The sequence below is a fragment of the Amblyomma mixtum genome, chromosome 9, assembly GCF_055824585.1.
Source record: "Amblyomma mixtum isolate Tamu chromosome 9, ASM5582458v1, whole genome shotgun sequence".
Classification (NCBI taxonomy): Eukaryota; Metazoa; Arthropoda; class Arachnida; order Ixodida; family Ixodidae; genus Amblyomma; species Amblyomma mixtum.
The window spans coordinates 119,256,421-119,271,623 of NC_143020.1; the positions used below are offsets into that span (position 1 = coordinate 119,256,421).

General features: G+C 46.0%; 1 protein-coding gene across 1 annotated transcript; it reads right to left on the bottom strand.

Moving 5' to 3' along the window:
- Window positions 1-1,283: 1,283 nt before the first annotated feature.
- Window positions 1,284-9,674, bottom strand: LOC149330976 (uncharacterized). Its single transcript, XM_089560035.1, has 5 exons — window positions 9,561-9,674; window positions 7,578-7,735; window positions 6,594-6,667; window positions 4,726-4,806; window positions 1,284-1,420 (listed from the first exon to the last, which is right to left on the bottom strand). Exons 1-5 carry the CDS (start codon window positions 9,672-9,674, stop codon window positions 1,284-1,286), a joined length of 564 nt encoding a protein of 187 aa, XP_089416161.1.
- Between the last annotated feature and the right edge of the window lie 5,529 nt (window positions 9,675-15,203).

Consider the following 15,203-nt stretch of genomic DNA (forward strand, 5'->3'; position numbering starts at 1 on the left):
CGTTCAAGCGAAACGACGGAAATCTAAAACCGATCTACGCACGCTCCTTGCGGCGATTATTCAAACCTATATAGCGAACCACTTTTGATGGCGTATTCATTGTGAACAGCGTGTTATGACCCATCTTGAGACCCGCGATGAAACGGTGGTGGATTCAACAGTAGCGGCAATTTCCACGGGTCGTTGACCCCCAAGATGACCCCACCAAAAGGAATGACCAGCTGGGAAATGGTAGATGGATGCTCTTCCCACGCTCGGCTCGGTGCCAACGATCTTCGAGAAGCAACCGACGACAGGGGAAGAAGGGTTGCCCCTCGTCTGAAAAAAAAAACCCGGAACGAATCAGAGGAAGCCGGCGCAGCTGCGGCTGCGACGTCATCAGGCCACACCTGTGTTCGATGGACGCGAGCTGACAACAGTATGGTTGCCTCGCAGTGCGACAGAGATGCGGACTTACGCTCCTCCTCGCCAGTTCCCACGTGTGGGCTCTCAACAGGTGTCTTCGTTGGCTGTGACGTGTGGTGTCGATCTTTTGTGTCACGATGAATTGCCGCCTGGTGAAAGGGCGGAGCCTTGGGCTATTTAACCTGCGCCCAAAGTGAGCACGAACGCTCTGAACCTTGGGTAATAGGTTCATCCAGTGGCTCTGAGCCTTGGTTAACAGGCTCATCCAGACGCTCGACGCTATGAACTCTTAACTTTTGATTCCTTGCTCTTCTTTTGTAAATTTATGTAAATAAGTGTCTTAGTTTTTTGCCATTAATTCTGCTTGTTTTCGTATCTCCAACTCCGAAGCTTCAGACTTTCCTCAGCCCGACGACTCAACACGCTACCAAATGGAGCCCGAGTTCGAGCTTTCCTGTGCGCCGTAACAACTGGTGAACAGCGGTGGGATTCTGCTACCTTGAGTTACGACAAGCGCTTCTGTGATCGAGGCCGAAACGTCAACAACAATAGTTTTACTCGTCGGTGTCTTTTTCGTTTTCAGAGATTACAGAGATTACAGATAGAGGTAATACAAGAAGATACAAGGTCGGCAACATGTTTAAAGGGGTTTATTTGAATTCCGTCAGTATCCTTAGCCTCCCTGTTATTTAAGTTATGAATTGTGCTAATTATCTCTCCTTCATACACCGGATATAAAAATATAAAGCAACAATTGCATGCAATACCATTAAGATCAGTGTGCTCTAACTTGTTCACAGGATTAGCATGCGACAAATCAGAGCCTTCGGCTCTGACAAATCATGAGTGCCTGCTTCGGGGCACCTTCGGTGCGGAGTTTAGGCTTCCGACTGGCACGAAGCATCGTATATCTTGTACTTGGGCGATGAGCCGCAGTTCTGGTCATAGATGAATTCGCAGCACTCAGCGGGCTCATGCAGCTTGTCAGCGCGACGCCAGAGCGAACATTCGTGACCTGCGCATCCACGAAAGAGAGAACGAGGCATTTCAAACAGCTGCATTCGTCTGAACGCATTCGCGGCAGCAGCATCTCACCGAAGGAATGTGACCGCGTAAAATCCCTCTTCGTGTGCAGTACCCGCTTTTATGCCATTTTTCATGCCTGCATTTTGGAAGCGCCTCGTGCAATGTGTTTTTGATTTAGGAACTTTATTTCATCTCTGTGTACGCGACCACCCTGCCTCTTTATTAAGGCCAAAGCACATGCAAGATCCCCATACCATATAGGATGCACATCTTGTTTTATGAGCACTCACCAGTGATTTACGCGGTGTTCGCCTCCAATGCATCTCTACTATATATTCGTCCGCAGCTCTCGACACAGAATACAGTGTGTTGTGGTTGCTATAACAGGTTACTCCAATGGCATTTTTAATATACAAGATAATATATATATATATATATATATATATATATATATATATATATATCAAAAGTGATTTCTTGGCAGCTGATTGATCAATATAAGATAAAGTCACCAGAAATTGAAAAACATAACAGGATTTAATTCACGACTTTTCGAGGAAGTTTTCCAGCCGAAACGTTTTTCAATTTCTGGTGACTTTATCTTATATATATATATATATATATATTACGATGAAAAAACTTGCTCGACTGCTAACAACATAAGTAAAGAGTTGAAGTACACTTCTTAAAGAAACATTTATTTACCGACGGTTTCGGACGGTGGACCATCCTTCATATATATATATATATATATATATATATGAAGGACGGTCCACCGTCCGAAACCGTCGGTAAATAAATGTTTCTTTAAGAAGTGTACTTCAACTCTTTACTTCACTCTTCACTATATTGCCACCTAGTATTGCCAGGTGGCGCATACGAAGTAGGGCTCGCGACGTGAGGACTCTGTCGCTTTGCTGCCCCAGCTTGCCTGGCCTTCTCTGTCTTCGTGCCTGCTATTAAAGCCCCCTTCGTCAGCAAGTACGCTACAATATATATATAGTGTTAGATCACATAGTTTGTGAGCCGTAGATAGAACCCGGGTTAAATCCCGCGAATGCAATGAAGGTGTTTATTTCAGTGACGAGTGCAAAAATATCTGCGTGTGCACAGCGACAGAGCAATTTTTTGTGTGTGTGTGGCTTAGAGTGGGATTGCTTGCTAGCTAAATGATCGGGATGATGACTGAGTTGGCTAAGATGGAAAGTCCAGGTGCAATTAAACAGGTCAGTGCCAGCGAGTGCCCTGAGGATGAAATATGGGTCTGCTTCGACGAACGGCATGGTGAGAATAAAATATTTCGGAGGTCCCTTAAAACTTCTTACGTGCTTTGAAGGGGAAAGCAGTAATTTTCAATTTATATTTTTTCCTTCCTTCCTTTCCATCCTTCCTTCCTTCCTTCCTTCCTTCCTTCCTTCCTTCCTTTCCAATAAAAAACCTACTCATTAGCATACAGTCGTAAGGCAACGCATACACTTTCCCCTTTATTCGTCAACACCCAACGAGCGAAAAAAAAATCGCCTTTGTTGCGGATGGGTTGTGTGCGTCCCTTGCAATCTGGAGGTCCCTGGTTCAATTGCCCGCACCTTCGGAAAAAAATTTTTTCCTTTTTGCTAATCATGTCATTGGCAGTTTTCTAGACAACTTATCCTGGCCGCCTACAACGGCGCCCAATTTCGTTGCTAATGAGCCATACAAGGCTTTCGCCTTAATGAACTCTGCCGAATACTGCCACCAGTCGTGTCTAAACGAAATTCTTACGCGTTTTATCCCTGTCACGAGACCTCTCTCAGAGCGCCTCGCTTATCCGGCTTGAGATAGCTTTCCAGTCGGATTCAGAGCTCACCGAGATCTGCGATCTGAGTGAAAGGATCGAAGTGATCAATCGAAGGTACCTTGAATTAATTTAAGATATGGCAAATAAAATACAAGTTTAGTTTATGGTTCCAATACTTGAATTAATTTTTTTCGTAACCCTCGGTTCTTCATCTGTCTTGGGACGAAAAATTAAAGTGAAACATGCGGACAAAGTTAAACAAAAAAAACCTTTTCTTTGTGTATTCTCTTTGAAAATTGTGAGCTAATCGTGCTTCTCAGCACGGCGAATTCTGCGCGTTTCCGACAACGAAGCACCATCAGCTTGGTACCACAACAAAGAGGGGAGATTGGAAGGCAAAGCTTTCTGTTGGTTGTGATGCAGTATTGCGCTGACAAAAAAAAACAAAAGCAAAGGAGCCGATAAACAAGAAAAAGATGGTAATAAACGTTCAGACGGATTTTTCTCAGCTCTCATCCCTTGCGATTGCTATCACTCACCCCTTCTTAATTTTTTAGTGAATAAAGGTAGAATGATTCGTGAGTCCTGAGGCGTTCAAGAATGCAATAAAGCCCTCGATTTTTTGTGCGCACTTGAAGTATCCGATAACGACGTTGGGAGCCATTGCCGATTGGCACTCACTTGAGCCCACTCTACGGCCGCAAAAGGAAGGCTATAAATTTCTTATGAAGCTTTGGAATCTAGGAAGAAGCTGCCTGGACCCGCATTCGAACCCGGTACCATAGGCTGACCTCAGGCAACTACCGATGAGTAATTGCTTCCAAATGTGAATCACTTGTGAAACGCATGTGAACTTGTGAAAGTTGTGAAACATGGCACGCATAACCAATATCAGTCTGACCAAGATGATACCTCAGTGCATCTATTAAAACAAAATTCCACGAGAATAATAAGATAGCCACGAAAATCAAACATTTTAAATTTTTGGACAGACGTTTGTGAAGAAGTGCTGCAAAATATAAAATCAATACTTTGTTCAAAAGCATATTCAAAAGCGAAATGGCACCTACATGTGGCTTAAAGCCTTCTGCATCGTTCTTCTGTTGTTTGTTTGTGATGAGTGGCTGAAGTGTTATGTAAAATAGCAGCGTAATTTAAACTAAAGTATCTTGGTACGGCAGGTCAATAAACTGTCATCTACATTGATTTGACCTGCCAGAGACTTTGCAAGTTCGTCTTGGATCCTTAACTTCCTCGATTAGCTCTTACAGAAGCGATACACACTCGAAACAGACGAGAATTTGGAGCTGAAGAAAAAGTAATCTCAACACTTATTTATTCAGAGTGCTTTCTAATAAATTACATCGTAATCACATCAAGTGCACGCAGTGATATTTTGCGTAAACAAAATTTATCGCAGAGGGATTTTGTTTTGGGCCTGGCTATATAAAGAAAAACCGATATTTTTCTTTAGATCCTTCAAAATTAAGCAGCTGTTTTGTGTGTCCAACACTCACCATTGCCAGCAAATTCATGTCGAGTGATAAAGCAAATGCAGTCGGTGTAAATCACGGAGAAACTTGCTAGTTGGAGGCTAGCTGAAAAACACAAGCAGTAAGCTGCCGATATAATTGCGTGAAGAACGGTACACATGGCAGGCAGTGAATTAAAGCAGCAGCCATTGACAGCAAGGCTTTCAATCACATCGCCATCATCAGCTCGACTACGCCCACTGCATGTCAAAGGCCTCTCTCATATCTCTAATTCACCATGTCCGGTTATAAAAGAGTAAATACTTATTTGTATTAGATTAGATTAGATTGTAGGCATTAGTAGATTAAGAAGTTTGCGAGGATACGCCGGCCGCAGATGGCAAAGGACAGGGTTAATTGTAGAGACATCAGAGAGACCCTTTGCCTTGCAGTGGGCGCAGTCGGGCTGATGATGATGACGATGACGGTGATGATCCACCCAAGCGCAGCCATACGGCTTCAATGGAAAGCGATGCAGGTTCCACAGAAACTTCGTCCTGATCTGATGTTCGAACACGGGACCGCCGCATCACAGGAACAGTCGTTCTACCAACTCAGCTAGCCGGGACGTCTAGCATATGGTAGGGCGAGAGCGAATCGATCAATAACTCGAAGTGGAAAGAGTTTTGTTTTCTGTGGAAGAGATACAGCTTCCACGCAAACTTCGCATTTCCCTTCCAACTCCCTTGCAACCCTGGAACAGGAAAAAGTTTTCATTGACTATGAATTTTCCTCACTTTCTTTTGTAGCCGTATGGCTGCGCCTGGGTGAATGACAATGTGTAGTTAGTGCCTCATAACAAATCTACTCCACCTTGAGAAAATCCCCTGTATATTTGACCAACACTGTTGCCACGTCGAGTACATGAGCAATACGCTCACAGTCTACCGTATGCTGGCCGTCCCTGCTAGCTCATGAAAGAATAAAAAAGTCCCTGTTAGCTCAGTTGGCAAAACGACTGCCTGTGAAGTGGTGGTTTGGAGTTCGATCCCTGGACCAGGACGAATTTTTTTTTAACTAAAATGTTTCTATTAAAGCTGTATTGCTTCTTGGAGCGCTATGGCGGCGCTTAGGTGGTTACCAATGGTTAATTACTGCCTTATAACAAATCTCCACCTTGGGGGATTCCCCTAAACATATCACTCTGCCCTGTGCCAGCCGCTGCCACCCCATCCCCGCAAGCTCCTGAATCTCATTCAGAACACCGTGACATTTGACCAACACTGTTCCCACTTCGAGTTATTGATCAATTCGCTCTCTCCCTACCATAAGCTTGCCGTCCCGGTTAGCTCAGTTGGTAGAGCGACTGCTCCGGTGTAGCGGTGGTCCCGGGTTGGAACCCCGGACCAGGACGAATTTTTCTTTAACTACGAAGTTTCTGAGAAAGCTGTATAGCTTTCCTTTGTAGCCGTACGGCTGCGCTTGGGTGGATGCCAATGAGTAATTACTCCCTTATTACAAATTTACTCCACCTTGGGGGATTCCCCTAAAACATTTGAACAGAACACCGTGACATTGGGCCACTCAGGACAACACGCGCAAGCACAGAGGGGGGGATTATTCGCCAGATTGTGTTCATATGTATTTTCTTTTTAACCATTATTATTTTGTATTTTCTGCTTGGGAACACGAAATGATTTAGTGTGGTATTCTATATCAGATAAATATTCTCAAACCTTCTTTCAGAACGTGCCAAGTAGCTATGTTATACGTTATGCGTCGAGATAAGTGCGCAGCTAGATTTCATTTTATGTAACGACGCAAGCACCGACTGATCAAAGACAGTCACTGTTCAGAAGCTGTAATATATTCGCTAAAATAAACATCTTGCATATTCTATCGCGTATACCCACAGTTGAAGGGTTTGAAGATGCTTTTGTTTTTGCCGAAGTAGCAAGGCGAAGATGCAAGAGTGAGCTGGCCGCTCCTGAAAGAGGTCAGAAACCAAAACATCAGTGCATATTTTCATCCCCTTACATATATATGTTGTGGCCGGTATGGTGAATTGTTTCAGAATTCTATACGGCAAAAAGCAAGCAGGCCAGCAAAGTAATCCGCGAATTTACTTTTTCGTGAAGTCTATGCGCCCACCTATAGGAAAAACGTCTTTTGTTTAGTTTGCTGACTTCCTTTCTTTTAATTATTAGAAACTCCATCCTGGAGTGCTTCGTTGTAAGATACTGTTAGTGGGGAAGTATTCTTACACTTCACGCAACTGATGTTGCGTCATTATGAAGCTTTTATTTTAACAGCACATTTCTATTTCAGTCAATATCTTAATGATTTAAAATTATATGTGTGTGAGCCGTTGTAGACAAATTTACTAGTACATTAAGAAAAACCTGTATTTTAGGAAATAGTTGCTATTGCGAGGAGACGGTTACGTCAAGCACCTGATCAAAATGGTCATTCGAATCGAAGTCAAAGATTTTACAGTAGTGGAATGAATTTTCAAACTTAAGAGGTCTGTAAAAATTTATTTTGGTTTACATTTTAACGAGATGGCTTCTTTTTTAGGGTTGCTAATCTTACGTTTGCCAAACCATTAATTCAATTTGTCACCTTACAGCGTTCATTAAAATTTCAGTTGCTACCTTTCCCACTCTCTGAATCTTTCTCTCTCTCTCAGTTGCTACCTAATTTCCGCCAAAAGCTCAGAATAACACACTCGTCACACCTAAGCCTTAAAGGCGTTTACGCGAGTACAGTTACTGTATAGGAAAGTGCTCTTTAGGGGTTATTTTATTCATGGCTTTAAGTGTTTCGTACCTTTTCGAAATAGTCCCATCTGCAGTGAATAAATTATGAATTCTACAAGTGCAATTAGGAGCTCTTACGTGGATCCATGATTTGAGTAATAGAATATGACAGGTGTGCTAAAATTTTCGTAAGTGCCATATCGCTCAAACGTGACGCATTTCGCCGCTCCACCGAAATCCGGGTCTGCATAGTAGTTCCGCTGTATCATGTACCACTTGCCAAGATCCGGGAAACACTGAACGTGGAAATAAAACCGTTATTACTATTTGAAAACAATGATTGAAAGTTTAAAATTTAGTGCACTTCATTTTAACTCATATAACCTTCATTTCTTCTATCACACCCTGAAAATCTCGAGCTCATTTCTCAGCCGGCCTGTACTTAGGAATCTTTTCTGGGTATAATATAGGTTCGCATCATAACAATCAATACAACCGTAGACCCCTGTGGGGACGCTTGTACTCTTCTGTTATTTAAATGCGAGAAAAAAAAAACACCTGATTGGTTTTCTGTGAAAGTCCTAACTGCTGGGTTAAAGCTCAGGAAAAACTTCGAAAACAAGATTTTGAAACTTCACATCGGAGGGTAAGACCATTCCCATCAATATGATCCTAACAATATCTTGCACTACTCCACAGTTGCCTCGCAATTAAAAGAGGTGTCCATGAAAATTAGACTTGGGAGCACCGCATTTTCCAGAATCGTGCGCTAGACTAAACAGCCCCTTTTCACGTTATCCAGGCTTAAGTTTAAGGCTTGAAATTGTGAAAGAAAAGGTATAAAATCCAGAAAAACGTAAACTGTATCACACAGATTCTGCCACTATCAGTCAGGTGATCGAGAAGTGCGCAGAATATAAACAACCCTTATAAATAACCTTCATTGATTACGAGAAAGCAAATGAATCCGTGCAAACCTCAGCTGTCATGCAGGCAATGCGGAAACAGGGTGTAGAAGAGTGTTATGGGCAAATATTGCAAGATATCTATAACAACTTTACAGCTACCATAGTACTTCATAAATTCGGCAATAAAATTATAATAAGAAAAGGTGTCAGGAAGGGAGACTAGCTAATGTTATTCACCGCCTGTTTACAGGATGTAATTGCCTTGCTAAATCACTCAGAACATCAACTCCAAAGCATGGTCAATGAGCTAAACACGCAGAGCAGAACGGTGGGTCTAAAAATTGACATGTAGAAAACCAAAGTAATGTTCAACAGTCTAGCAAGGAAACAGCAGTTCGCAATTGGTAGCGAGGTGCTGGAAGTGGTAAGAGAGTACGTCTACTTAAGGCATGCAGTGGCCGCTGATCCAGATCGTGAGAGGGAAAGACTAGAAGAATAAGAATGTGGTGGAGCGCATATGGCAGGTTCTCTCCGATCATGAATGTCAGTTTGCCAATATACCTCAAGAGAAAAGTCTACCACAGCTGAATCTTACAGGTACTTACCTATGCGACAGAAACGTGGCGGCTAACAAAGAGGGCTCAGCTTAAGTTAAGGGCAACGCAGTGGGCTATGGAAAGAAATAATGATAGGTCTAACGTCAAGACATCGGAAGCGGGCGCAGTGGGTGAGGGAACAGACGCTGGTTAATGACATCGTAGTCGAAATCAAGAGGAAGAAGTGGGCTTGGGCAGGGCATGTAATGCGAAGGCAAGATAACCGCTGGTCATTGAGGGTAACGGAGTCGTCGATTCCAAGAGAAGGCAAGCGTAGCATTGGGCGGCAGAACGTCAAGTGGGCGGATGAGGTTAAGAAGTTTGCGGGGGTACGGTGGCCGCAGCTGTCAAAGGACGGGGTTAATCGGAGAGACATGGGAGAGGCCTTGCAGTGGGCGTAGTCAGGCTGATGATAAGGGTCAAAAGAGATCGCGAGCTCCACATGTACCAGGTAGTATACGATCACGCAACGAAATGAGCATAACAACAGATGGAACTTTTTATTGAAGAATGTGTAGCATTGATCTTGCTTAAAAGCCTAATCTGATAATTACGCCTCACATAGGCACAGCTATTCACACAGTACTAGCACCAGACAACGATGCAGAAGAGCTTACCTGACTCGCGTCCTGGTATTTTTGAAGAGAGCTCCGTTCCTCGGGATAGGCGGAATACGAGAATAATTCTGGCACATGATTTACTAGCAGGAAAAGAGCGAGTCCCAGACGCATTTTCTATAGCTGAAGCTTGCTGGATCACCAGTGCTACTGCAGAGAATCTCTGTGGATTGCTATAGGCAAGCTAGGAGGAAATCTGAATCGTGCCGATGAATTGTTGAGAGAGCCGTCTTGCGGGATAATATGTGTTGAGATTTCAAGTCATTATGGTTTTATTGAAGACTGAAACAGGATGTGACTGCTGTAGGAAATCGCTTGAAAAATTACGTGTCTATTCACCTGTTCCGACACATGCCTGCGATTGGAGCACCTGGAATTATAAGCGCTCCACGTGGAGATAGGCTCCGGTCTTCAGGCCCTTAACATTTTAAGCATGAAATGCTTTTAGCGCCCGTTGTCGGCAGTGTGGTGACGTCACGCCGAGACCGAGAGCCATTATCCGGGCACTGAAACCCACTCATCCGGGCATTGAATTCCACTCATCCGGGCACTGAATTCCACTCATCCGGGCTTTAATAAAAGTTTATTGAACCAAGGACCAAAAAGGGACATCGGTCCCTCTACAAAAACAAACAAACATTGCGGCGACTGATGTCTCCCGGTGCACACACACACGCGCAGAAAACTTAAAGAGTCCAAATCCACGAGATGTCCAAGAAAGTTCAGGGGTCCGGATGGAAAGCACGCCGGATGGAAATACCGAGCACAAACATAACGCGCGAACAACGCACACACACCTCGCGCACAAACTTCGGGCACGAACATAACGAGCGAACATCGTGTACGAAACACGCGTACCACACAGGCGCGCCACACTTAATATGGCAGGAGCCGCATCGACACACGGCCCCTGCCCGCGACGATGAAGCGGGTGGACCAGCGCCGAAGGAACTGGTGCTCCTCCAGCGAAGCGAGGTCCATGTACGCTTGGGCCAACATGCGTGCACGTACCCGCTGTAACATAGGGTACATGGCTCTCCGTGGTCGTCCCTGCAGAGACGCCACACCTCTCTGGCGCCACAGCACGAATGCCCCGAAGCAAAGAAGCATGCGTACGAAAGGGTCGCGAAACCTGGAGTTGGGGCCGAGGGTCTCTCCAAACATTCTAGACATGAGAACCCAAAATGTCCAGGTGACATAACACTCAAAGAGTGCGTGCGGCAAGGTTTCAACAAGGCCACACTACGGACATCGGTCGGAGGGGGCCACACCCCAAGCCGCCAGGCGATCTGCCGTAGGCAGGGCCCGCCAGCCCCGCAGCCAGCCAAAGTCTCGCACGTCTGCGGGAAGGGATGACGACGTCAGGTCCCGCCAACGCACCTCTCTACTTAGCGCCAATTTCTTCTTTGGGCCTTCTTTTACAGCCAGGAGCTCGTGTACCCGAGAGGCGGGAGTTGAAAAAAGCTCAATCTCTGGCAGCACTGCGGTGAGGGACCTGAGCGTCTGGCAGACTCGCTGGAAAAACCGAGGCTGCTGGAAGGCTGTCGGGCCGACACTCTGCTCGGGAAAGAAAAGGGAGCGCGACGTACCGAGTAGGTATGACAGGAGTGCCTTGCCCGGGTAGCCGGCCTGGTTAGCCAGGTCGCTGGTCGCCCGCAAAGCGAGCACGTTGCAGAATGTGGGCAGGTGGGGAATGCTGAATCCCCCCATGTTAGTAGGAAGTCGGAGGAGCGCGCGCGCTACAGACTCCGTCTTGCCTGCCCAAAAGAACGAGCCACATAAAGTGGCCAAACGGCGCATGAAGCTGCGGGGTGGGTGGGCGATGCGTGCGACATAGTGCAGTGGGGCGCACACCGACGCGCGGATGATAAATGCGCGCTCCGCGAGGGAGAGACGGAATCGCGAGGCCACTGACAACCGTTTCTCGGCGGTCTCTCTAAGCCGGGTCCACGTCTCGCGAGCCGGCTCACCGGACGCGAGGAAATAAACCCCTAAAACCTTCACGGCGGAAACCCACTGCACGTCGCGCAACAGGTCTGAGGAGAACGCGCCAAAACGCAACGCCCTACTCTTGCCCCTGTTCAGCTGGGCGCCGGACAGCTCGCTGTACACTTCAAACAGCCGCAAAAACGCTACGTAGCTGTCCTCGTCCCGCAAGAACGGGGACACATCGTCGGCGTATGCCGAGACCTTCACCTGGCCGTGGACCGGCAGCGGGAAACCGCACACGGACGGACTCGCGGCGATGCGGCGCAACAGTGGATCGAGACACAGAACGAAAAACATGGGCTCTGAATAAAAGGGAAGTTTATTCAACAGTGCAAACAAACAAAACATTGGAAACACACTCATGACTGAGGGCAAAACAAATGTATACAAAGTGGGTGGCCACCCAGAAACACCATGACATGGGCTCTGAAACGAGAACATCCGGGCACCGTACGAGACTTATCGAGATTCAACGAGACTCTCTAAGCCCTCCTACGGGACCGGCATACAAGCGCCGGTTGCTCTCCAAACGAGTCACAAAAAATAACTGCTGCCAGTGTCTTCTCAATGTTTATTAAGATATCAGTCGAGCTGTGCATTTGATAATGCACGGAATTATAATTTCCGATTTCTAATAACGCGTGCAAAAAGCACATAGATGCCACAATACACTTCGTTGTCATACGTGATCTGTTAGGGGCTTTGAGAGAAGGCCGCTTAGAGAAATTTAGCTCCCGTTGTCGGCAGTGTGGTGACGTCACGCCGAGACCGAGAGTCGGCATCCGGGCACTGAAACGAGAGCATCCGGGCACCGTACGAGCTTTAACGAGACTCTCTAAGCCCTCCTACCGGACCGGCATACAAGCGCCGGTAGCTTCGCGCCGAACGGGTGGTGGCGTTCCTCTCTTCCTGTACGGTGCGGTTCGGGTGTCCACCGAGATGACAGACAACTACTGCGCCATTTCCTTTCCTCAAAAAGCGCTGCGTTCAAAGGGCAAGGCATCGCGCCGAACGGGTGGTGGCGTTCCTCTCTTCCTGTACGGTGCGGTTCGGGTGTCCACCGAGATGACAGACAACTACTGCGCCATTTCCTTTCCTCAAAAAGCGCTGCGTTCAAAGGGCAAGGCATCGCGCCGAACGGGTGGGGGCGTTCCTCCCTTCCTTTACGGTGTGGTTCGGGTGTCCACCGAGATGACAGAGAATTACTGCGTCATTTCCTTTCCTCAAAAAACCTTGCGTTCAAAGGACAAGGCATCGCGCCGAACGGGTGGTGGCGTTCCTCTCTTCCTGTACGGTGCGGTTCGGGTGTCCACCGAGATGACAGACAACTACTGCGCCATTTCCTTTCCTCAAAAAGCGCTGCGTTCAAAGGGCAAGGCATCGCGCCGAACGGGTGGGGGCGTTCCTCCCTTCATTTACGGTGTGGTTCGGGTGTCCACCGAGATGACAGAGAATTACTGCGTCATTTCCTTTCCTCAAAAAGCCTTGCGTTCAAAGGACAAGGCATCGCGCCAAACGGGTGGTGGCGTTCCTCCCTTCCTATGTCCACAGAGATGACGGAGAATTACTGCGTAATTTCCTTTCCCCAAAAAGTGTCGCGTTCAGAGGTCAAGGCATCGCGCCGAACGGGTGGTGGCGTTCCGTGGACTGCCTGGCAGCGCTACAACACGCTGTCGCGTTCCACTCCTAAAGGCGAAGCTTAAGTTATCGATTAGCAGTTGATTAATTAGTCATTAATGAGTAATTGGTCACTAATTCGTTACTAATAAGTAATTTGTCATTACTTCGTCATCAATTATGTGTGACGTAATTCAGTGGTAACGTCACCAGTGTCACATAGGCAAAGTGGTGCGGAAAACGCTTTCGCCTCTACAGACAGTTTCGAACGCGTTGCATGTAGTACATTCTTGTCAGGCCTGCGTCTCGTCGTGTCCGCGTACGCTTCGTGTTATGCCGGTAAACATTTCATGCTTACTCTACTCTCGGTTACGGGAGAGGTAGAGATTTTTTTTCTTCCCTGTGTGAGGCGATTTGGACGTCATACAGGTAGACCAAAGCAACATCAATCTAATTTAGGTGAAGGAGAGACGCTAGGTTTATTGACAGCAACTGGCTTCATAAAAAGGCGGTCAATGCAAGCAGGTATTACGAGCGTCAATTAACTGAGTTCCGATTTGTTCACGCTTATGATATACACGCACCGGCATATGTGCATGTCACTTATGTGGAGGAAGTTCGGAAGGTCGTTGTTAAATCACACGTTCTTGAGCTGGTACAGAGAAGTGTGAAATCGAGATACGTAGTTGGTTCTTTACGTATAAAACTAGCCCTAAAAGACGGCGCGTTGATTACTGACAAAACCAGTGCTTGTATTTTGTGGATCTCCTCGTTGCCTTGCTTTCGTAGCGATTTTAAACGTTGAGCTACATATGAAGCTGTACATGCAAAAACGTGCAGATTTTATGCCTTTCTCCTGGAGAGTAAATGCCTGCCACAGGGCATACACAAGAAGGAGGCAGTAAGATTTTCGTCGCAGTATATAGCGCTGAAAATCTCTCCTTCTCTGGTATTCATCGATTCTAGCCCCAACTTCAAATACCGGAGAACCGGCCTAATTAGACGTTCTCAAATCGCCATGCTTGCCACCATAATCAGCAGTGACAGGTTGAGAGTGACACCATAAAATACCTGAAACGAAACACTTGGCGTCGAATGGGTGAGAAGAATTCCTGCAACATTTCCTGCAATTTATGTAAGGCAAACCAATCTCGGTTCAACTGAGTCAGTCCTCTGCTGCACTCAAGTACAGTTGCACAGAATGTCCTGAAGAGTGCCCAGTTGTGTTAAAAGCATTTTAGATTTCACAAGTGTGCGTGTGACTCCGTTCAAGAGAAGACTAGTACTTGTCCCTTCCGTGTTCTTCCAGTCTATATCTTTTTGCGCCCTGTTCATAAGCCTGAAATTTCCACCGACCAAGCTAAACCGGGGTAAACTCAAGTTGAAGCTTGTGTTAACGGCCTTTTTGTTTTGTTAGGTTTGTATCAAGTCCTACGGAACAAACATTTGCTAAGGTTAATTTATTCAGTTTTTTTTTTAATTCTTGATTATCGTTTTGCCATATTTTCCTCTTACCAAGGAGCAATGAAGGATTTGTCTGATAGCTTTGGAAACAGAACTGCATTAACGGCAACCACTCACGCAGGATTACCGCAAGACAGCGTTTTTTCTTAATCCCTTTTTTAACCGGTGCTGCGATCTGGTTAGTACGGCAGCAGTCATATAGTTTCGCTCCTCTTCAGGGGCTCTCAAGAAGGTGAGAATCTGTGCTAGCAAGTATCACAATGCCAGTGAAGAATGCAAGCGGATAAACTTGTATTTCAACACAAGGTATACATAGTTTCTGTCTATGTTAATACTCGTAACAATCTAATTAATACACCTCACACGTCTGAGCGTTGATTAGGCTCGCAGTTGGTCGCAATTTCACCATTTTCTTTATATCAGACAATTCTAAGTGTACAATGAAATGTTCAAAACGGAGCAAGACACACTGCACTCATGTATCGCAACTAAAGCTGTCATATTTTAAGCGTTTGACAAAAAAAATGGCGACAGAAATTACGCTCGGGGCAGCAGTGTTCCAACAGAATGTAA